This window comes from Aquila chrysaetos, chromosome 1, assembly GCF_900496995.4.
Source record: "Aquila chrysaetos chrysaetos chromosome 1, bAquChr1.4, whole genome shotgun sequence".
Lineage (NCBI taxonomy): Eukaryota > Metazoa > Chordata > Aves > Accipitriformes > Accipitridae > Aquila > Aquila chrysaetos.
In genome coordinates this window covers 66737087-66762464 of record NC_044004.1, presented here as the reverse complement: position 1 = coordinate 66762464, position 25378 = coordinate 66737087, and the positions used below count along the sequence as shown (strand labels likewise).

Here is a 25378-nt window from a genome sequence, read left to right as displayed (position 1 = left end):
AATGCATTTCTAACTTGAAATTCTGAATTCTGAGATAACCATGCAATGGCAAAATTCTTCTGAAACCACTCTCTCGCAGAAAGGCAACAGTTAAGCTTGTACTTCTCTCTGCTTTGTATTTCACTTACAAACTTCTGCAAGATCAGTAACAAATGGCATTCCACTTTCTACTGCTTTCAGATGAGCAGATATTGGAAATATTTTTCTAGATACAGCTTTAGTATTGGTTCAAGGTAATTCAACTCCGTGCTGCTGCCAGAAGGAATATTCATGCCCCTCCCCTTGTCTCACAGCACTAATGCCTATGAATCAAGATCTCAGCCAGCTGAAAACCCCTCCATTGCTGGACCAGCTTGCAACTGAATCAAATCCCTCACTCATCACATAGATGCCCAAGTCTGAGCCAGCTCAAGACAGGCCCAGGAACTCACAAATGGGCTGAAGGAACATTGTGACCACCCCTTCTTAGCAACAATATGGATGTAGATCATCTTTAAACAGTCATGAAACTACAATTGCAATGAAACAGAGCAAACTACACCAGGATTTTAAAAAGCAATCCCTTTGCTATTAATACTACTCTTTAACTTTACTTTAACTAGTTTCTCTGCCTGGATGTTCAGAAGTTGAACTGAGTTGAAACAGAGCTGAAAACCAAGGAAAAGCCTGGCAGTAACACTGAATCTTCCAAAAAGTCTGAAGGTAAAAAACCAAATAAATTCCTTGGAATAACTTCATGTAGCTGAAAAATTCATCCTTCCTGGAGTTTCTCTTGAAGCCTTCCCCAGTGGATTTTTTCCATGACGGGAATAATTTCAACAGAATTGTCTGCAATTCTGTTATACAAAAAAATTGTGAAGTAGAAACGTGTACATTTTGATTCTGTGTGAACTTTCATAGAAAATTTAGTACAAATAAACACTTCACTTTGAGGTCCTGCCTCTAACAAAGCCACCTCTTTGTTGTTAGACATAATTCATTGTTGCACAAGACAATTTAAACCACTATGCAACTTAATAAAGCAAGAGGTAATTTCCTTTACTTAAAAAGAAACGAAGAACAGAACACAGTAAGTACGTGCACTCACCAAACAGTTGTGTCAACGTGGTCCGACGAATATTGCCTATAGTCTAACTGTGCAAAGAGAGGGAAAAGTACCTGCACCCCTCCAATGGAGTGCAGGGCACTTTGGATAGAATGCGTTAAGACTGCTTTCACATCCTGACAAAGAAGAATTAAGAAATATTGAAATCTCCTTCAGAAACTGTTAAAAAGTTTGTTAGAAATAGTTTGAAATTTCCTCAGTATAAAAATTGTATTATTACCAAATAAAAACAAACAGCAAGAAGCATGAACTGGCTGCCACAGCCACACTAAATGCCCAGTCTGGCTGACCTACTGCTTTAGATACAGTCTACAGTGTAGATCCTCAGATGAATATACAGGAGGTAGCTTGCAAACTATAAAACAATACTTTAGTAATAGAGAAACTCTAGAAAAAGCTTCTGACAAATTAAAAGATTAAGGCATTCAAAGCATAGGGAAGAAAAGGGTATCATATCAACAGGGCAAAGGACGGGAGACAGGTAGTATTTGTAGGGGAGTCAACATATGTCAGAAATGAGGAAGAAGGATTTTTTTGAAAAGCTGACAGTCTTTGTAATACTGACCTTTTTTTAGGTTGTAACTTTGATAAACTTTTTTCTTAGGATTCTTGTGCATCCACACTAATTCAAGAAACAGGGGAGGCAGCAGCAGGGACAACGCAAAAAACCCAACCTATCTTGTCTAAATCCCTATAACACTTGATTTTTAGATTTTCAAACAGAAATCACTTGTATCCTCTATGAAAATGTTGAAATACCTGCAGCATGAGGGCATGTGGTGAATGAACAAAAATAGAAGGGTTATCCTTAGGGGATGACTCTAGACACAGCTGTGCATCTGTAGCCCTTGGATTGTACATAAAAGCAATAGCACTGGATAGTTTGCCATCATATAGCAACAATTTGTGATGTTCAGCAAGGAAGAGATCACTTTCTGCCTTGAATTTGAACGTTCCCTGGATTGGGGAGCAGGGTTGAGGAAGGAAAAAAAAAAAAAAAAATTAGATTACACACATTGAGAATACGGTTCAGAACACAACTATTGCCAGAAAATGACTAAAACATTGCTTCTTCAATCTAGCAATATTTCAGAAAGAAGGGGTCTCATAAGAACATTGACTCAAAGTCAGTTTTACAGAGTTAGAACCGCTGAATTTTTTTTGACCCCGGAAGAGTGACATTGCCAAAATGGTGGGTAATGTAAAAGAAACACATTAGCCAGGAAACAGAATGACAGTCAGCAATGTTCAGTCAGAAGGAACTAATAATTGAGGAGCAGATAGAATAGGAACCATCTTTTTTAGCGTATGTTTGTACAGCTGCTAGGGAATAACAGTATTCAATTAATGCCCCTCAGGCTATGACAAAACAAATAATAAATCACTGCAACAAAACTAATCCTCAGCACTAACTTCACACATTAAAAAAAACTGACTAGCACAATCAACTATAAAGCTACATTTCTAAGACAAATACATCATACTTGATCTAAAGTTTTCAGCTGCAGTGAAAAAGTGAACCTAGCCAGAGATAACAGTGGTGGTCTCCCTCTTCCAACCACCAACATGGAAATTTTAAGTAGTAAACAGGAACAGAAATTTATTTTTTATAAGAAATTAAATAATTGAATTAATGCTTACTTGTAGTTTGTGAGGGGATACATAGGCTTATAGAAGAAACATGGAAGAGTTTAATAAAAAGATCACAAAGTAAGAACATTTTTAGAACGACACAGAGGTGTCACAACATTCTTAAAACCCACCATAAAGAGTCTTATCAGAATTAAACTTCGGAAACTTTATGGTCAATTCTAAGATACCTTATATCCCAGACCAAGCTGATAAATGGCAAAGATCTGAGCAGCATTGAGAGCCTCACTAAAAAGGTAAACGGATGTCATTTGCCCACAAAACACTCGATTGGCATCTGCTGTTTCTGAAGAACCCAGGAAACATTTGTCAAATGTCTGAAAATGAAACAGAACCAAGTAACAGGGTTTAATCTATGCTACACAAGCAAATTATGCGAAGAATATACATATTACCAGGGAATATAATTTTGCATAAACAAGCATTTGAGGGTCTTAGCAGAAAGAAATTTTAAGTTCTGTGATGTATAAAAGCAGAATCTACTTCTCTACCAAAAAGTTATTAATTTTATTTCAACCTTTTTTAAAACTGCATAAAATGGGGGAGGTTTATTAATAAAATGGCAAAGGATATCTATTTAATCCATGAAGATGATCAACTATAGATATTAATATACAGGGGTTACTTACATCACTGGTGTTGACAAACCACGTTATTTCTCCATAAGATGCCAGTTCGCCATTCACATAACATCGAAGTTCACTATTCTTCCAGCGGTTATAGATGTGCACTATAGTAACCATATACCACTAAATGATAAGAAAACAATTGATACAATTCTATAGAGACTTAAAGTAGCTTAAGCATTAAAGTGGGCACAGTAGAACAAATTCAACTATGTGAATTAAATTAAGATTGAAAGATTTATTTTAAGTCAAAAAGATTAAGTCATTGGTGAGTTTTCTTGCATAGCTATGTCAAAGGATAATATGCCATTTTTTCCACAAAAAGTAGACACAGAATACTTAAATACCTTAAAAGGTATTTATGGCATAGAACTCAAAAAATCTTCATGGCAATGCTGAACCAAATTTACACTGAAACCACTGTGTAAATAATTTTTAAGTTGGGTTACTCTCAGCATGATGGACTACTGCAAATGTTGTCATTCCAAAGAGCAAGGATGGCTCCAGACTAAAGACTTTCAAAGGCCGTGCATGTCAAATTATCACAAACAGAATCCATATTTACAGCAAGGGATTACTGATAAGAAATTCCTGAGGAGGCCTGCTCTCTCACAAAATGTTTACACCAGTTGCTCCAGAAACATTAGCAGAATACCTAGTTGAAAAAGGAAACATTTTCAACATAGCATAATACAACTTAATAGGCAAGCAAGCCTTGAACACCAATAATAAAATCAACTCATTTTCTTACATTCAAAAAGATATATTGAATAAAGCAGCAAATGCAAGGAGACTATTTCCTGGACAACCTGAATGAACATAAAGTATAACATTCTTTCAAGAATGAATCTGTTGTCCTCCCACATGTAAGAAGACCAAACTCCTATTAATGGTCCTAGCTTGATTAAGAAAACAAAATGTGGGTTACTAATGCTTTCTTAAAATAACACTGCATTTGTACACATCAAGTAAATAACGATGTAAAGGGAAGCCTTAGCAAAACCCTTTAGGAAAAGGAGAAGAGAATGTCTGGAGGTGGGAGAAAACAGTATAAACAGAGAAGGAAAAAATCTCAAGCCTTTTAACTTCCAAGCTGTGTATAGGTATTAAGAGTTCTCAGAGAACTCACACAAGTCTCACAAATTCATAAAACTTCTGCTAAACTGCATTTCTAGCTCTTTCTTATACATTTCATAAGCAAAATTGAAAAGAAATAAGAATTCAGAAGACAATTTGTTTTGCTCATTCCAGTGTAACTGCTCTGATACAGAAAGATGAGCCTAACCAATAATTACAACACCCCTCCTAGGCTACATTTTTAAATTCATGAAATCATTTTGAAAGATTTTATTGTTTTTACTCACCTTTTGTGGCTTGAAATCAAATTTTACACAATGCTGGAAACCTTTTCCCTTTGATTTTATGGATGTTACAATCAAGCAGCCGCCAACAAAGTGAGCAGAATAACCAAGTCCTTTGTTTGTTCGAAAACTAACAAATTAGAACAAAATCAGCACATACACAGATAGAAGCAGAAATCATTGAACAATTAATAGAAACTGAACATCAGAAATATGGTTTTACATAATACTCACCAATATAAGTAAGGCTTATCCTTATCCACATTGATATTATTTACAGGATCCATTCTTAGCCAAGTGTGGAAAGTAAACCCATTTTGGTATGGCCACTTGGCTATAGGAGGTAAGGCAATAGCCTAAAGAAAGCAAAAAGGTATTCATGTAGAAAGATCAACATCACAATAGTAAAAGTATACAGCTTAAGATATACACTACAAATGTATATTGATATACAGATACACACTACAAATGTGTACACTACAAATGTGTAGTTTTCTCTATACTAAAAAAAAATCTGGCCTAAACTTCTGTGCTTTTTATACTCCATTGCTAAAATATTTAATTAATCTAAATATTTAAAAACTGGTCTTTATATCTCAAGGAGGATTATTAATAGTAACCTACACTTCAAAAATTAAACACTTTAGTGGAAGCCTTACCACTTAAAAACTCCTCAAAATGCAAATTCAAGTTGATTTGGTTTTGTGGTAACCTGACAGAATAATCAGATTTATAAACTTATTTTCACATAGTGTTGGCATTCAAGAAAGTATCTGATTATGAAAAGAAGCTGGGCACAAAAAGAGAACCATGTACTTAACAGGTTCTTTTCTCTTTTGAAACTCATGTCTAATGTAGCCTTCCAGTTAGAATATGACAGACTTATGAACTTCCTTAAAAGAAAGGTAATACAATCCCCACCAGCCAAAATCTTCATATCAAACACTGTGTTTCTGTTAGCTCAAAAGCTCTTAAGTTATAAACCGTGTGGTGGGGCTCTTTGTTTCAAACAGTTGGGTTTTACTGTGTGAGTTTTTTTGTTTGGTTGGGGTTTTTTTAACATTACTATTAACTTTCCACTGTTTTGCTGCACAGATTTGCAACACACACTTCAACTAAGACTGCCATAACCACTGATCAAAGATGTTGTCCAGATGATCAATACCAATGAACAAAAAACATCAAAGAACTTGAGTGTCGCCAGACTCCTTATTATGCTCCTACGCTCCGTTCAGCTATCCTTGTCCAAACAAAATGCTATAAATCCTTCTCTACACCAGCTAACTAATCAGTCTGCATGTCTTTGAGCCCAACTTTTGGGAACTGGTAGCACTATCATTTGGTTCAACTCACAATGGATCTTGGAGTAATTATATTAAATACTTAATTTCTAAGACTTCTTAATTTAAAAATATATAAGAATATTTATATTAAGGTTACCGAGGCACCCCAATATCACATACAGTTCAAGCATTCAACACAATTACTAGAAGTTAAATACAAAAACAGTACATGAATAGCCAAAAGAAACAAAACCACATCTATCTATTGCCAAGTTCTGTTGCATGTGATAAACATAAAACTGCAGAAGCATTTTTCTAGTAGCCTGCATTTTTCAGTCTCAAGTTTTCATTCAAAAAAAATTATGTCATCAAGTTGGTGAAATTTAATGTCAAGCCACTGAGGCAGAAAGGTAATGGGTTTATGTGAAGAAAGCCGGAAATAGTCATGTGATAAATCTTACTCAAATTTTATTCTGAATTAAGCATGAAATTTTGAACATACTATTTCATCCTACAGTTTTAGGAGCAAAAGTGTTGATATACTTAAATTCCTACAGAAGATTCTACACAGTATTTTCCACCTACCTATTTAGTTTCAAATTCTTTTTCAAGTGAACACCACAGAACTTAAAAATGAATCAGTCACCTCAACAATTATGAAAAAGTCTTTTTCATATTTTTCAACTCATTGTTAAATTTAATCCTTTTTCAATATTATTCAACCTATACATGTCTAGGATCCACATTTTCTCAGAGAATTCTTATAAGCAATATATATTATTCACATCATCTGATCATTAAAAGAACTAACAAACAGTGCAAGTATGGCCACTTCTAGTTCAATGCTTTCTGTGGTTTCACTAGCAAAGGTTTCTAGATGTAAGGCTGTATTGGGTTTGCATGGCATGGCTTTGGTAGCAGAGGGACTACAGGCATGGCTTCTGTGAGAAGATGCCAGAAGCTTCCCTCATGTCTGACAGAGCTAGCTCCAAGGTGGACCCACCACTGGCCAAAGCTGTGCCAATCTGCAATGGTGGTATAGCGCCTGTGTGATAACATATTTAAGAAGGGGGAAAAAACTGCTGTGCAACAGCAGATGGAAGAGAGGCATGAGAACATGTAAGAGAAACAACCCTGCAGACACCAAGGCCAGTGAAGAAGGAGGGGGAGGAGGTGCTCCTTGTGCTGAAGCACAGATTCCCTTGCAGCCCGTGGTGAAGACCGTGGTGAGGCAGGCTGTTCCCCTGCAGCCCATGGAGGTTAATGGTGGAGCAAATATCTACCTGCAGCCCGTGAAGGACCCCATGCCGGAGCAGGTGGATATGCCCCAAGGAGGCGGTAACCCCATGGGAAGCCTGTGCTGGAGCAGGCTCCTGCCAGGACTTGTGGACCCCTGGAGAGAGGAGCCCACACTGGATCAGGTTCGCTGGCAGGACTTGTGACCCTGAGGGGGACCTGTGCTGGAGCAGTCTGTTCCTGAAGGACTGCACCCCATGGAAAGGCCCCATGTTGGAGCAGTTCACGAAGAACTGCAGCCCGTGGAAGAACCCACGTTGGAAAAGTTCATGGAGGACTATCTCCCATGGGTGGAGATAGGGGAGCTGGAGCAGGGGAAGAGTGTGAGGAGGAAGGAGCAGCAGAGACAACGTGTGATGAACTGACCGCAACCCCCATTTCCTGTCCCGCTGTGTCACGAGGGGAGAGGAGATAGAGAAATCAGGAGTGAAGTTGAGCCCAGGAAGAAGGGAGGGGTGGGGGGAAGGTGTTTTAAGATTCATTTTTATTTCTCATTATCCTACTCTGATTTGATTGGTGATAAATTAAATTAATTTCCCCAAGTTGAGTCTGTTTTGCTCATGATGGTAATCAGTGAGTGATCTCCCTGTCCTTACCTGACCCCACAAGTCTTTCATTATATTTTTCTCTCCCCTGTCCAGCTCAGGAGGGGAGTGATAGAGCAGCTTGCTGGGCACCTGGTGTGCAGCCAGGGTCAACCTACCACAAAGCCACTCACACATATACTGGATACTAACACAAGCACCATTCCCACAGAAACATGGGAGCAAAAGTCAGGCAGATTCTCCTTGCAACAAGATTTAAATGAATCAGTCTGGAAAAAAAACCAAAAAGAACCCAAACAAACAAACAAACAAAAAACCACAAAAAAGCCTTATTTATATCTGTTCTTTATGTAACAGTATTTGTCCTTCTACGGGGATAATGCACATTTATTATAACCATGACTTATTTAGGCATAACGTAGGTGTCAGGCAAAGAAAAAAATTTGGTTAAAAGTCTACATCTATGACAGTGACAGATGAGACAGAAGACCACTCAAAAGAAAATAACCAATGGCCGTAATAGAACAACAAATGAACAAATAAGAGACTTAAAATATCTACATACTGCAGCACTTTTTCCTGGAAAGTTGAAGAAGGCATCAGGTCCATACCTCTGAGGCATGTGTTTTAACACAGACAATAACTTCCCAGCATGTGGTGGCTGACAAAGAGAATTATTACACTTGTAAATAAATAAAACACACCTATAAGAAAGAAAAGACTATACACACAAAAAAATAATTTTTACACATTTTAAAGCTTTGCATATGGTTGAATAATACTCTACTGAGACATTTAGCACCTTCAATAAACAACATTAACAAAGAGTCATGGATACCTTCACACATTATGCAGTAGGTGCACTGAAATACAATTAATTGGATAACTAAATTAAGGACTAAAAAGCCAGAGCCACTTTCATCCAGCACAAACTAAACTGACACTGAATGTTGGTTCCTCTCTCTATCTGTTCATTCCCATCAGCACTACTGTTTGCATGGATTTGCAGTGAGCTAAAGAAAATTAACTGACCCAGCTGAAAACTAATTTAGGAAAAACAAATGCAAACCAATTTTCAGTTACAGCCATTTTGGATCGTGGCTGCATGAAACCTGTGCCAGCGCAAGGGAGATGGGGAATACGTAGCAAAAGGGAGAGGGAAGATCAGCAGACACAACTGTTTTCATCAGGACTACAGTCATATACTAGATTAAAGTGTCTTTGGTTACATATATCCCTTCATATAAGTCCACGGAGAAAGATTAAAGTCTCAAGCACCGTTTGGAGTACCTGAGTGCTCAATTAGTGTGAATGCTTAACACTTCCTCACCACCACCCTAATTCTGCATTGATTTTGTTGTAATACTCAGCAACTATAAACTCCAAATCGAGTATATGAGCTCACAACAGAAGTCCAGCACATACTGGTCACAGTGACAGAACAATTTTGTGCATCTTCTTTTACCACTTCATAACTTTCCAGTAGATCTATTTTTAAACTACAATTTTACACTTCTGATCTTTTCCTGAAAGTGCCCTTTTTCCCCTCTTGTAAGCAGCCACCCTCTGAAAACTAAGCATTGCATAATCCATTAAAAGTATTTTAAATGGACCAAAATTATAGTCAGATAAACAGTGCTTTATGAATCTGAATTAAAATTGAGGAGGAAACACTGAGAACTGCTTAGATGTCTTCAGCACTATAGAATTCAACTAGGTAATTTGTGTTCTAGCCAAATACTTTGTATCTTTACAACCCTGCTGACTAAGATTTATGGAGTCATGCAACTCCTTAGCAATGCAACTGCGGCATTTTTTTCTTCCTTTCCTTTATATTTACTCTTTAATAAAGGAAATTAAATGCAAATAGAGAGACAGGAAATGAAAAAGTTAACATTACAGAGACAACTTTAATTCATCTATGGTTAAATATAGTCTGTAGGTTCAATTATTAAGTTCAAACCTGTTATTAAGTTTAGAGTATTTTTATCTGTGCAAGTTAAGATCTCCAAATTTATTTATTTCAAAGGGTCTTTTAAAATTTGCTATATTATTTGTGTATACTGGCTTTTATATTGAATACATAATTTTTTAAAACTATTTAAAGTCGACAGGGACACTGTGCTACCTTTTCTCCACACTAGGCAGAGTATTTAGAGATAACAGGAGCTGAATTAAAATTCAAAGCATGTAAAACAATTATCAAAATAGTTCCCAATTCCAGCAAAACTATTTTGTCTTAAAGAAAACTTTATCTGGTGGCCTCCACAACATACACATTTTTACTTTAGGGAAGGAGGTTCTCAACAGTAAAAGGAGACCCTTTTCTCCCTTTCTAGTTCACACAGGAACAGGAGGACATGATATAATTTTTCAGCTGGAGTTTATTTCCTTCATTTCAATTTCTGCCACAAATTCTCACTTCCCTCACTAGATAAATTTTTTCAATCTTCAGGTAAAGAAGAACAATGTGAAAATAGAAGCACACTGAACTGCCTATGTAGACACTTTTATTTATTTCTCTCTTTTGTCTTAAAAAAAAATTTAATCCTTTTTCCTTCAATTTCACATCACTGGAATTACAAAAATAAAAACATGTGCATAAAAACACTTGCTTAGAGTCACCATATTATTCCCAGGTGTTCAAAAAGACCAATCCAGTCCATAGATCGAGGAGGAAATTTAATTTCATCACTATTCTACTCTCTGTATTTTAATTGCTTGCAGGTAAAAAGATTCATTGATATACTACCAGAAAACTTCCTGTATTCCTTGGAACATTTAAAATTTGTTTATTATAAAGGTTATCAAACAGCCTTTTGACTTGAGAACATTAGGAAAAAAATAAGCAACACTACAAAAATGGTTTCAGTTTTGTGTTTTCTTTTACCCATCTCCCTTTTTCTCCTTGAAGCTTGCTGAAGAATAACTTTAGCTCTCGAACTGTCAAGTTATAGCTAGCCAGTACACCCAGCATATCCACTAAGAGATCTGAAAAGGAAAAGAACAGCAATATAATTGCTTAATAAAATGCAACATCAAATTTCTATCACTTAATTAAATAAATGTTTCCATGAGATTTTACATAAAAGGAATACAGTTTGAGTCATACACTGGGTGAAACTGTACCTGCAATCATGTTGTCAGCTCTATCAATCCTCTTGAGCACTTGTTCAACAAGTCCCACTTCTGTGCATGCTTGTAGATTGCGTATACTTTTCTTCAAGATTGCTGTAAACATGCTCCACACCTCAGCCTGGCAGGTGATGTCACACTTGTCCAGCAAGTCTACCATGCAGGTGATGCCCTCTCCTTCTTGGATGATAAAGTTCATTTCCAAGTCAAAGTGGCCTCCAACAAGCTTTCAGACAAAAGATTAAAAAAAAATTTAAGACAATTGTATCAAAGTACCAATCCATGTTATTAATTCTGCAAGAAGAAAGCTATCAAAGACATAAGACAAAAAAAAAAAAAAAAAAAAAAACCATAATGAGGCCAACATCAATATATAAAGTCTTATTCTTCCTCTGTTTCAAGTTCTGTAGAGTAACTTCAACAAAGATGCTCCTAAGGTGTCACCTACTATCAGACAATTGCTGCAGAAGAGCATTTGGATACTTTTAAGATACAGATGTCCTGAGCTGGCCCACACAGCTGAAAAGTGAAGAGACCAAGTGAGTGCTCCAAAACAGGTGAGAAAGCCAAGTCTGCTAAGGTACCTTAAATGGCCTGGGGTGGCCCTAAAAGCTTTCATTCCCATGTGCTTAACACTCCTCAAATAATAGGGCAATTCCAGCCAAAAGGAGCTGATGCACATCAGAAATATTGCCATTTATAAACACTTAAGAGTCATTCCTGAGATAATGAATAAAGCTGGTTAAGTATTAACTGCCAGTTTCATTAGTAGCCACAGGTACTAAAAGGAAGCAAAGGCTTGCTATATTTGCATTAATGTGAAACAGCAGCACCGTTTGAAGCCTTTGACTATGCTTTGGCTAAGGCACTTAAATCCTGTAATATTTCAGGTCTCCTAGATGCAGGCTTTGTTTGAACATACACTAAGTAACTAGCCACATATGCATGTGCCAAGGAGGTGGAGGGGGGAAGGAAATAACCTACTTCATTCTCATTTGTGTACTCAATAAAATAAAAATTGCAGTTGAAGGAAAGATGGATTGTACTAATCTAACTCCTCTACCCCAATCCTCCCCCACCACTTTTTAAAATTCTCTTGGACTTTAGAACTGTATTAAACTTAATGCTTGCCACGCTTGCCAGAATACCCATTATATTACCCATTATATACCAGCATACAAAGAGGAATTCAGATAGCTTTGACTCAAATGATCAAAATGGACTCATGATCAAAAGTATTTCAGCTCGCTCTCACTTCTACAACTTTGTCTAATAAAAGACATTATTTCTGTCCTACACGGTGTTCCTTTCACAGGCTTTGACCATTAACAGCTTCAGTACTGTCACTTGCCAAAGCCATACCATGTCAAAACTGCCCCAAAATACATATACTAACTTGCTTCCATATTAGCTCCGACAGCTTCTCTCGGCTAGTCAGGATCTTAAGATAAACTTACCCAACAGAACAGAATATACACTCTTCATTAACTACTGAAATTACCATACATTCTCCTCAAGTGTCTAAATCTTGTCACTTTGAAGAAGCAATCTTTGGTCTTCTGGCCATAAATCAGTAATGCCAAACACCACAAGAAGCAGAGAAAGTTACTGCTTTTATGACAGAATAGACAATGTCTCATGGCAACAATTTCTTAACAGCAATTTACACTTTTCCATTTTCTCCCCTCTTGGTCATGAAAAATAATTATGCAATTTACTATCAGTTGCTTCCTCAATATCTAGGGAAACTGCAGGAACTGAATGGGGAGACTTGAATTATATTCCCAGCTTCTCTATATCAACTCACGCTGTCAACTCAAACAAATCTATCAAGTCATTATCATTGTCCAAGCCTCAGTTTTCCCCTTCCATAAGATGGAGCAGAGGCCTACCTCAAGGAAGCTCTGTAAGGTAGAATTCAAGGGAGAATGCTGAGCAGAATGGATTAACACAGAATTATCACAAAATAGATGCAAAAAAAAAAAAGTACACCCCCCTTAAAAAAAAACCTGAACAAAACATTTGAAAACGTAAAATACTTAACCAATTTTACACTGTTTTACACTAAATTTATCATCCTCTACAAAACTGAGGTATTCCTCAAGAAGCCACACTCTCTCTCACCATCAAGGTAAGAAACAAAGAAAATACTGCATTCCATGTACAGACAGAATAGCTGAAGGTTAAATTCTAGCCACAAAACACCTGCTAATTCTTAACAAGAAATTCAACTCTTTATGCATTTGGTTTTAACTATTAGCCAACCATGAATTATCACACCAAAACCATATACGGCAACTAGAGGTGACCTTACCTTCACCCTATAGTCTACACCACCAATCTTTCATTTTTGGCTAGATACACTATTATCAGTAACCACCCATCCAGGAAGCTGTCAAATTAGGTTTCCAATCTAATCTGCAAACATAATCATTTCAGAAACTACATTCTAGAAATAATATGCTATGGTAGAAATAATTACCATTTTAACATTTCCTTTAAGGCAAGTGAGGACAAAAAAATTGACAGAGAAAGCAATATACCAAAGGCACGGTGCAGTTGATGTACTATATGTATGCATACCCATTAGATACACATAAGCACACACACCCCCCACAGTATGTCATATTAACCCTTTCTAATGGTGATTTGAAACTGATCAACCTTCAAAACACAAATTTGTTTCCAATGACAGGGATCATAATCCAGGTCCATGCATTGGCTAGTTATTATCTGAGCTGCAGTAATGGCTGTGCACAGCAAAATGTAATCTTCCCAAATGTCACAGTAAGTTATGAATATCTGAGCAGCTTAATGCACCTTACTAGCCATGAAGTGTGAGAATGTAATCTTATTACCTTTTTTATGGTTGTATTTTTTTGAATAATGTAGCCTTTGAACTGATGTATAGTCTTTCCTTGCACTTTAGCATGATTTGGTCTCCTATGTCGCACAGTACATTTTTCAAAATTCTCCAATTCAACGTATTTTAAGTCCTATGCTGAGCTGCATAAACAATCTTTATAGCAACCTACAGGGTGGCATAACGTTTTCTTTCTTCAGCATGTAGAATTAAGTATAAGCTTACAGGAATGCTTTTAAAGGGCAGTATTGAAAGTATTCAAATACATCCTCACAAATTTTACATTTTGCCAGGTATATTTACCTTCAAAAAATATATAAACTAAACCAATAGCTCAAGCTTTTTGGTAAAATGTTTCTATATTTAGCTGATTAAGAACACGGAGAATACAGCTATTTTTAACTACACACTCAGAGTGTAGGGTTGGGGTTTTTTTCCCCTTAGAGAACCAAACTAACGAGAAGTCAACAAAATAGCACTAATTTTAAGTATAAAATAGCACTGCATCACTTCCAAATAGAAACAAAAAGCCAATTTAATCACACAAAACCTCTCTTTGCAATGAACCTTTCATCTAACATAAAATGGGAGAAGCGATCCAAGATATAAAAGAGATGGTGCACTCTTTGGGCGAGCAACTACCAAACTACAGAATGCAGAAAATAGCTCAGATTAAACAGTCAAGCTCCACTTCCCTGAAAGATCATGCTCTAGATTACGAATCTAATTTAAAGTCACTTCTCCCAGTGGCAGATATAAAATATTTCAAAAGCTTGTAAGAAAATGTGAGGAAAAGTATTTCAATGAACTATAACAGAAAAAAAGAAATCCATTTCAAGACCACAATCAGTGTTTCTCCTGGAAAAGCCAAATTGGCTATACTTGGGAGAACTATAGCGCTGGATCTCCACAGTTTTACCTCAAACCTCAGAAAAACACTTCACTTCTACAGACCTTCTTCATCCTTCTGGTTACTAGATAACATACACATCAAGACAAACATACTTGTTTTGTTCCCTAAAGCCAGGATGAAAGAACTATTAATCAAGCAACTTGTGACCTCCCTTTTCCTCAAGATGTTGATTTTGTAATCTCAGAATTGTTTCTTTAGTATATCCAAAACAACGACTATGGACAATGCAGTCAAATAGGCCAGTTCTATCTCAGTGAAAGTTTTAGAAGTTTATGCTTAATAAGAACCCGCAAAGCTGATAACTGCCCAAAATCTTCTATTCATAAGAGTAAGACACTTATACAAGACAAACATCAAGAAAAATGTGCCGAAGCTAAACCAGTTGCCATTTCAACAATTAAAGGTTTGATATACACCCTACCTTTTACCTCTATTCACAAATAGCTATGTTATCCAAAATGGTCCTGTTCTTAATGCAAGGGTAAAACCAAGGGTAAAACAAACAAAACACACCCATATTTTTCAGCCCTTGATGATGAAATCTGAATGCAGCTTCTGGAGAACACAAACACAAAAAAGATGAATCCATCTTAGCCATTATGCTTCTGAGTAACAATAAATATAATATTCTCTGCCTACATTTATCTTCCAGCAAAGTAATAACCCACATCCTGGACTCCATGCCCTTTCACATATTCAGAAACTCAAAACAAATGATCATCAAAAATACATGCCAAAGATTTGGGAAGTATAAGAACTAAAACCTCTTTAGGGCAAGGATCTCATAGGATCATGAGTGACCCCAAGACAGCCAAATCCCGGGAAGGTACACAATAAACAGCAAAAGTCAACACCATGGTACACATCCTGGGTGTGATAAAAAGATGGTTCTCATTCGGAAAGGCCTTTACAGACCAGAAGAGGAAAATGGTGGGGAAAAAGAGTAACTCGTACATAGTAATTTACAGCAGTCCATTCCCTGCTCTTCACCCCCCACTTTTCCATGCAGTCTTTTCTATCACTAACACAACACTTGAAGGTGAGAACATATTCAAATACAAGCCCTAAGAGGAGATTTGGTAGGAAAACTGTTGATGGTTTGGATAAGTATATAAAATAGCGACGTTAGCATGAATGTCAAGTCAGTGAAATCACAACAAACAGGGCTCAGGCCCAGAGAGATTATAGGAAGGCAAGAAAGGAACAGAAAAAGCCTGGAAGTCAACCTTTTTTTCATCAATATATTGCCACTATATCAACCCTAATGCGGCCAGAAAAACTAGACAAAGCACAAAGAACTGTGGGAAGACCCACTCATGAAAGGCAAGGTCATAACCTTCCAGCAAGGCGCAACTAAGAAAAGGAAAGGGGTGATAGTAGTAGGTACAGAGGCATCCATTTGCTGACCTGACACACTCTCTAGAGAGGTGTGCTGCTTACCAGGGGCTTGTATCAGGCATGCCACCAAGAGACTACCAAGCCTTGTACAGTGCACTATTATCCGCTGCTGTTTTTTCACATGGGCACCAGTAATACAGCCAGGAGCAGTCTGAGGAGCATCAAGAAGGATTAAAGAGCCCTGGGAGTGGCAGTAAGGGACTCTGGAGCACAGGCAGTTTTTTCATCACTCTTCCTGGTTAAAGGGAAGGGGGCTGAAAGGGCCTGTCGAATTTTGTGAATCCACAAATGGTACCAGGACTGGTACCACAGCCAGGGGTATGACTACTTAGACCATGGGACTCACTTTGAGAAACCTGGTCTACTGGGGACTTACCGGGTCCATCTGTCAGAGAAGGGGAAGAGCATCTTTAGTCATAGGCTTGCCAAGCTGGTGAGGAGGGCTTTAAACCAAAGTTGCTGGGGGAGGGGAACCTCAATCCATCCCACTCTTACCAGTTTGATGCCAGTGCCAGCAACAGATGCCCAAAGCCTGGAGAAGGATCACAGGTCAGCCTAATTGGCAGCCCAATTTAAATGCCTCTGTGCAAACACACGTAGCATGGGGAATAAACAACAGGAGTTACAGATGTGTGCATGCCTGCAGGGCTATGATCTTACTGGCATCATGGAGACGTGGTGGGCTGGCTCTTATGACTGGAGTGTTGGAATGGAAGGATACAGGCTCTTTAGGAAGAACAGGCAGGGGAGACAAGGAGGGGGTGTCACCCTTTATGTCAATGACCAGCTGCAGTGCATGGAACTCCACCTGTAGATGGATGAGGAGCTGACTGAGAGCTTATGGGTCAGAATTAAAGGGAGGGCAAGGACAGGCGACATTATAGTGGGAGTCTGCTACAGGCCACCCAACCAGGAAGACCGGACGGATGACGCCCTCTATAGACAGATAGGAGCAGCCTCACTTTCACAAGCCGTGGTCCTCATGGAGGACTTCAACCACTCCGATATCTGTCAAAGTGACAACAAAGCAGGGCATAAGCAATCCAGGAGGTTCCTGGAATGCGTTGATGATAACTTCTTTCTCCAAGTGATAGAGGAGCCAATGAGGAGAGGTGCTATGCTGGACCTTGTTCTCACCAACAAGGAGGGGCTGGTGGGGAATGTGAAGCTCAAGGGCAGGTTGGGCTGCAGTGACCATGCAATGGTGGAGTTCAAGATCCTTAGGGCAGCGAGGAGGGTGCCCAGCAGGCTCACCACCCTGGACTTCAGGAGAACAGACATTGGCCTCTTCAAGGAAATGCTTGGTAGAGTACCATTGGATAAAGCCCTGGAGGGAAGAGGGGCCCAAAAAAAGCTGGTTATTATTCAAGGATCATCGCCTCCAAGCTCAGGAGCGATGCATCCCAACAAAGAGGAAGTCAGGCAAAAATGCCAGGAGGCCTGCATGGATGAATAAGAAGCTCCTGGACAAACTCAAACGCAAAAAGGAGGCCTACAGAGGGTGGAAGCAAGGACAGGTAGCTTGGGAGGAATACAGAGAAATTGTCTGAGCAACCAGGGATCAGGTTAAAAAAGCTAAAGCCCTGATAGAATTAAATCTGGCCAGGGACATCAAAGGCAAGAAGGAAAGCTTCTATAGGTGTGTCAGTGACAAAAGGAAGACTGGGGAAAATGTGGGCCTTCTCCAGAAGGAAACAGGAGACCTGGTTACTTGGGATATGGAGGTAACCAGGCTGAGGTACTCAATGACATTTTTGCCTCAATCTTCACCGGCAAGTGCTCCAGCCACACCACACTGCCCAAGTTGCAGAAGGCAAAGGCAGGGACTGGGAGAACAAAGAACAGCCCACTGTACGAGAAGATCAAGTTCGAGACCACCTAAGGAACCTGAAGGTGCATAAGTCCATGGGGCCTGAAGAGATGCATCCATGGGTCCTGAGGGAACTGGCAGATGAAGTTGGTAAGCCATTATCCATCATACTTGAGAAGTCATGGCAGTCCGGGGAAGTTCCCACTGACTGGAAAAGGGGAAACAACCCCCATTTTTAAGAAGGGAAAAAAGGAAGACACAGGGAACTACAGGCCGGTCAGTCTCACCTCTGTGCCCGGCAAGATCATGGAGCAGATCCTCCTGGAACTATGCTAAGGCACATGGAAAATCAGGAGGTGATTGGTGACAGCCAACATGGCTTCACTAAGCGCAAATTCTTCCTGGCAAATTTGGTGGCCTTCTACGATGGGGTTACAGCGTTGGTGGATAAGGGAAGAGTGACTGACGCCATCTACCTGGACTTGTGCAAAGCATTTGATACTGTCCCACCTAACATCCTTGTCTCTAAAATGGAGAGACATGGATTTGACGGGTGGACCACTTGGTGGATAAGGAATTGGCTGGATGGTCGCAGCCAAAGAGTTGCGGTCCACGGCTCGATGTCTGGGTGGAGACTAGTGACGAGTGGCGTTCCTCAGGGGTTGGTATTGGGACCAGCACTGTTTAACATCTTTGTCGGTGACATGGACAGTGGGATTGAGTGCACCCTCAGCAAGTTTGCAGATGACAGTAAGCTGAGTGGTGTGGTTACTACCCTAGAGGGAAGGGATGCCATGCAGGGGGACCTTGACAGGCTAGAGAGGTGGGCCCATGAGAACCTCGCGAAGTTCAGCAAGGCCAAGTGCAAGGTCCTGCACATGGGTTGGGGCAATCCCAAACATGGATACAGGCTGGGCGGAGAATGGATTGAGAGCAGCCCTGAGGAGAAGGACTTGGGGGTGTTGGTTGACGAGAAGCTCGACACGACCCGGTACCGTGCGTTTGCAGCACAGAAAGCCAGTTGCATCCTGGGCTGCATCAAAAGAATCATGACCAGCAGGTCAAGGGAGGTGATTCTGCCCCCCTACTCTGCTCTGGTGAGACCCCACCCGGAATACTGCATCCAGCTCTGGGGCTGCCAGCATAAGAAAGACATGGACCTGCTCGAGTGGGTCCAGAGGAGGGCCACAAAGATGATCAGAGGCCTGGAGCACCTCTCCTACGAAGACAGGCTGAGAGAGTTGGGGTCGTTTAGCCTGGAGAAGGGAAGGCTCCAGGGAGACCTTTTATAGCAGCCTTCCAGTACCTAAAGGGGGCCTACAGAAAAGATGGGGAGGGATTCTTTATCAGGGAGTGTAGTGGTAGGACAAGGGGTAATGGTTTTAAACTGAAAGAGGGCAGATTTAGATTAGATATAAGGAAGAAATTCTTTGCTGTGAGGGTAGCGAGGCACTGGAACAGGTTGCCGAGAGGTTGTGGCTGCCCCATCCCTGGAAGTGTTCGGGGCCAAGATGGATGGGGCTTTGAGCAACCTGGTCTAGTGGAAGGTGTCCCTGCCCATGGCAAGGGGGTTGGAACTAGATGATCTTTAAGGTCCCTTCCAACCCAAACCATTCTATGGTTCTATGATAAAGTCATTTGCTACCTTAGCTCAAAGTTTCAACCAATGTGAGACCATGAACATGGAAGTGACCAGTGACTCTTTCACAGAAGGAAAGATTCTACTCCAGCCTTTTCCATAAGCATCATCTTTAATCTTGCTCCAACTTTAGACTTGCTTTCTTCCATGTTCGGAAAAAAAGAAAACAAAAAATAAAACCCAAAAAAACCCAAAAACAATCAGACAAAGAGCAAATAGGTATTTCTTGAGCAGAAAGCCACAAACTTTTCCTGCTGATATCTCAGGCTGAAGTCACCAGTTTCCCCCCTCATCTAACACTACCCAACAGTTACACTACAAAAAAAAAGAATACTGAAAGTACTCATCAACTCTGCTTTCTAAGCAAAAAAAAAAAAAGGGGGGGGGGGGGGAGGACACTTTCTTTCTAATTAGCTGCTTTCTTTCCTGTTGCCAAGTTCCTAACAAAGCCTATCACCTTCATTTACCTAGCAAATAAGAAAGGCCCATTTTAAACCAGGCATGTCAATAGTGGCATTGCACAACAACATTGCACCCACTTTAACCTTGATGTTTTCATGATTCTGTTCAATACTGTTATAAACTATAATCAAAGCTGGATCATTCAGGAAAAATTATTCCCATTGCTTCCCTTCATAGTGATGTAACATGAATGTTCTGTATTAAAACAAAATTTCTTCAAGACTGTCTCTCGTTTGGAAAACTGCCTAAAAGTAAATTTAACAAGGTGTTAAGAGTCTACTACTGCCACCTAATGTTGTATTTGAAACTGTTAGCCCAGCATTACACACTTTTAATATACTGTCTCAGCACGGTATAATTATCTTCCTCTCCAAGACAGCTTTATATCAGCAGCGAATACCTCATGCTCTGTTACAACAACGAAAAAAGCTCTATCTCCAGCAAATAAGACTGGATAAGATTCCAAATTAGCAGAAAAGTTTACATTTAACATTGTTTCATATAAAACCAGTTTCTTCAACTTCACAATTGCTAACTACAGAAAGTACACAATTTACCCAATTTACACAGGAAAGAGTAGCAAATATCTCCTGTCTAGTTAATCTGAGTCACAAAACAGTTCATTAAAACTTTTCTTTGAACAGGCAGTGAGCTATGTCTATATACACATTAAAATAACACTCTCAGCCAAAACAGCAAATGTAAAAAAGCAAAATTCTCGTCCAGGTAGGTACAATATGTCTGAAGCATCCTTATGGTGGTGACATTTACCTACGGGTTTGTCGTTCCCAATAGAAGGGGGGAGGGGAGCAGTTTTAAAATATAATTATGCTGTAATCAAAGATGCTGTATTTACCCTAGTTAATAATCTAGTATTTTAGCTCTGCTTGCAAGCATTTTTACATCAAATTAGTTCACTAACACAATTAGTTTAGTTTGTAGTGTGCAGCTGAAGTCCCAGTGCAAGCAGACCAATGCAAGAAGAATTAGCTCTACACAATGTTTTTAAACACAGGGGCAGGGGGAGCAGCACTATGAATTTCACATTTTATACACTTTAGGTTTTAATCTATTTTAGAAAAGGTTTTTCAATTTTTTTTTTTAAAGTACGTACCAAAAAATGAAATTCAATCTCTATCTTATAAAGAGAACAATCCCAGTTTCAAGCAAAATTATTAGCAAAGTTAAATTTTATCCTACAAAACCAAACAAAAAGACCAAAAAATCCTACATTTATTTTATCAGTTTTGTATCCATTCAAAAAACTATGTCAGTACAAACAGTTCAAATTAAAAACAAATACTACGCTCAAACTCAAAACAGTTACAGCACTCCATACCATCGTGCACAGTGCTTCTGTCTTCCCTTGTCGAAATTCAACAACAGATTCCAAAAATGAAAGACATAGACAAGTCCAATATTAGGAATTTTACTCTCCTCCCAATTTTTACTGACCCATCAAGAGGTGGGACAGCTGATATAAAAAGGATTGCCAAGAACATGACACAAAACACGAGTACTAGGGGCCCAGGGAACCACAGTCTGACACAGACCGAACAGTGGATATAGCCAGCAAACCTGTGGGCCATTTGATAAGTTCGGAGAAGAAAACAGAAGACAGTGTTAAAATTATTCTCTACTGGCTTTTGTCCAAAGCACAACACTGAGCACAGAGGCCCTTTGCTCCTGAGAAGGCCATGCGACTATAAGCTTTATTTCAAATCCCTGAGGAAACAAAGGACTACCAAGCTGATTTTTTGCAAAACAAACAATTTCAAGGCAAAATTTCAATACACTCCAAATAGCAGCTAAAGGCATATTTACAAACCTGGCAGTTTTCTGAATTTGGCTTATATTATAGCTCTCAATAGATATCAACACAGATATAGACTATATCTAAATCCAGCTGAAATCCTATCTTTCCAGTACCCATATTAATAGCATTAAACCTTAACCTGTGATACCATTTAAGACATACAAGAAAGATACAACTCCAAGAGATGGTTTAATAATATGCAAATTTGTAGCTCCATACAGGAAATGAAATATCCTAAATCTTTACATCACATCAGATTCATATGTGCATTGAAAGCAAATAAATCATTTAAACCATGATACAGAGAACCTTTTTAAATTTGCATTTATCTACAGTAAATACTGCCATGTTCTTCAATAGCTTGCTAGTGCAATCTTAGCAAACTAATGATTCATGGTTTTGACATTTTAAAAATCAGAAATCTGTCATTTTATGACATCCAGTAGAAAGTCAGCTCAAGTTACATTTTTTAACTCAAATACATGAAACACACATAGCAAAGCACTGTACCATACTGTCCATTTCATCATCCCAGCAGTTTCCTCCCTAGCTACACTTCTAAAAGTTATCTAACATTTTTATTTGAATTTGCAAGAATATTTTTTTTCAGGATCCAGACACACGTAACTTCATCAAACACAAAACTTTTTGTCAAGTCTGGAAATAATCACTCATCAGCAAACAAAAACAATCTGCTATACGCTGAGAGAAACAGACTAACCATACCTCAGTCACCAAGCTGCACAGGTCTGCATCCTGTCCTATCTTAATCCTTCCTCTGAAGGAAGGAGCCCAAAAGATAACATTTCTAACATCGTATGAATCAACAACAAGTCCAGAATAGGGAACAAACCATAGTCGGGAAGACTTTACAGAGAATGCCTTGCTTGCGCCTACCTCCCTCAGTCAGGTCATTCGTGTTGTATGCTGCAGGCAGAAGAAAATTCATTCTGCCCATAGGCCAAATCACAGGGGAAAAAAAAAAAAAAAAACAAAAAAAACAACAATACAACAGTGACACCATGCCTGAGCAAATATAACTGTAAGTTTACATATACTTAAAAATAAGGGCCTACACAGAAGTTAGACAGGTAGCTTAAATGAGCAAAGTAGATTGACTCTCACTCCCAGAGAACAGTCTTCTCTTGCAATGAGAAGCGAAAGAAAAAAATTTCAAGTCCAATAATACATTAGGATACACCTAAAAAAACCATTTACCTGAAACAATTTACCCAGGCTTTCTTGTCATTACATTACTTTTTTCTAACCTGCTTAGCATCTGAAAAACTAACAGCTAGCTTTTTTTAATTACTTAAATGTAAAAGATTACCAAAGAGATGTTTTCCTTCAACCAAACTGGTGTGCAAAGGCAGGAATAATAATTCAGTAAGAAACCACTTTAAGATCCTTCCTTTAAACACTTAGTTTTATTAATGACTCAATTAATGATTGAATCTATTTCAATTTGACAAGGAAATCACAGGTGTAATACGCCCCTTCCAATTATAAAGAAGTACACACAATTACGCAATTATTCTTATGTGTACCACATATACTGAACAGGAATACTTCTAAAAATATATATATACACCAATAACAGGTTATTAATGTACAATGACATAATATATTTGACCTGAAAATTGCAGCTTCCTAAGCTATGAAAACTAGAAAAAAAATGTAAAATAATTCTCAAAAAGTCTCCCAGTTCATCCAAAGTGAGGTACGTGCACCCCAGTGGGTATGCAAGACAATCCTCTGGGGTGCAGAAAGAAAATATTTTTTGTATCATCACTAAATAAAATTTAAAAATTAAAAATAGTTTTTATTTTATCTTTATCTCACCCTTTTAAATTTTTATTTCTCTATGGTTTATAATGCCCATAATATACTAATGGAGCAGTACATGTATATAGTTTATAAATAAATAGTTACATATTTATTGGGGGTGCATGCTCAAGAATTTTTTTACTGATGCAGGGGAGGAAAGCCACCACTCTTTACAGAATCTGATGTTTGCATCCTGCAAGTCTTATACAAGCAATCCTTCACATAAGTTTATAACTTTTGACTTAAATTGGATATCTAGTTTGTAATACTTGCAAATTACATCATTAAAAAACCGTGCAACAATGGAATTCTAGGAGTAAAACAAGGTTATTAGTTTATCTCAGGAAACATGTTTGAAAGTGTTTTGCCAGCTTGTAGAGACTAGGGGATAACAGCTACAAGTAAGGGAGAAAGGCAAAAGGAGCAAAGGAAATCACAGAAGAGGAACAAAATAGAACATTTTCCAAGCATGGAATTGTATAAGAATAGCAAAGAATAACCTTACATAAGAAATAAAACGAAGCTCAAAAAGCCACGAAATAATACAAGATGAAGTGAGTTATCAGTTTACTTATAAAGCTCTGGCAGGTTTTATCACATTTAGCAACTATAATGTTAAGTATTTCCTCTCCCACTGAAAATCGCACATGCTAGAAGCAAATGTGTGCCAGCTCCTCAACTGCCATTGCATTTCATAGCTCAGTAGATTAATTGCAGAGAACTTCAGCACAACTAAAGGCACTGGGTTAAAAATTCCAACAGATACCAAGAACCAGCACATCTGTTTCTGTCATTTCTGACACTGCCTCAATCCAGAACAGCCAGAAGGCACTTGCCTTCTCAGAATTGGCAGAGATTGCTGCCACAGCTAAAAGAGAGATGGTTAAGAGTTTGGATGTAAGAAATACTAAATGACATGCTACAGGAAACTTAACACTCAGCTTTCCCTGTTGCCATTTTTTTAATTTTCTGTAGCTGTGATCAACATGGAAGAACCATGAAGATGATCCTGGCTAGAATAGAAGGGTGCCTAGAACAAGTAACAGCCCTTCATTTATTCTTACCAAGAAATGACTTTTTTTTTTTTTCCTTCAGATTCCACCCACCACCCCCCTCCAAATATGTGAGTACCTTGTTTAGAGTTTAAAAAAATATACTACTGGAAGTCAGTGTATTAAGTGTATTGAAATAATAAGTATCTTAAAGAAGGAAAGCACAAGACTCAAGTAGTATATCAGAAGTATTAAAAGATTCATTTTCTTACCAAACAGCAAATCAGTAATACTTGACTGAGCTCAAAGACCCACTACCAGCACTGGCGCTCAATTCCTTTTTTCGATCTAAGCCATGTCCACACACAAGCAGTCTAAACAGCATATCCATATTGCTCAGGGGAGCAAGAGCGAATGCAGCTATCAAACCCACTACAACTAGGTTCAGATGACCTCCATCCACCTGGGCTTTTATAGCAGCAAGACTGCCATGGCTAAACTGATGCTTTCTACTAACTACTAACAAGAAAAAGGTGCCTTTGTGAGAACAGATACATCAGTAAAGCCTCCACGACTAGCCCATTTTTCCTTTTATTTCATTCAATGCCCACAAAGCAATACTGAAAGCAAGGACAGAAGTGTGACTCCACCACTTAA

The 25378-nt window shown here is 38.6% G+C and overlaps 1 protein-coding gene across 4 annotated transcripts in view; it reads right to left on the bottom strand.

Moving 5' to 3' along the window:
• The window catches only part of LRBA (LPS responsive beige-like anchor protein), a 431577-nt gene that overhangs the window by 369306 nt on the left and 36893 nt on the right, over positions 1-25378 (bottom strand). For all 4 annotated transcript variants that reach the window (XM_030023944.2, XM_030023959.2, XM_030023952.2 and 1 more), the window contains exons 3-11: positions 10996-11227; positions 10757-10857; positions 8432-8527; positions 4977-5098; positions 4746-4872; positions 3385-3504; positions 2926-3072; positions 1865-2062; positions 1088-1221 (exon numbers count right to left, since the gene is read on the bottom strand). In XM_030023944.2, coding sequence (XP_029879804.1) covers positions 1088-1221; positions 1865-2062; positions 2926-3072; positions 3385-3504; positions 4746-4872; positions 4977-5098; positions 8432-8527; positions 10757-10857; positions 10996-11227 — 1277 coding nt within the window. The remainder of the gene's footprint in view (positions 1-1087; positions 1222-1864; positions 2063-2925; positions 3073-3384; positions 3505-4745; positions 4873-4976; positions 5099-8431; positions 8528-10756; positions 10858-10995; positions 11228-25378) is intronic.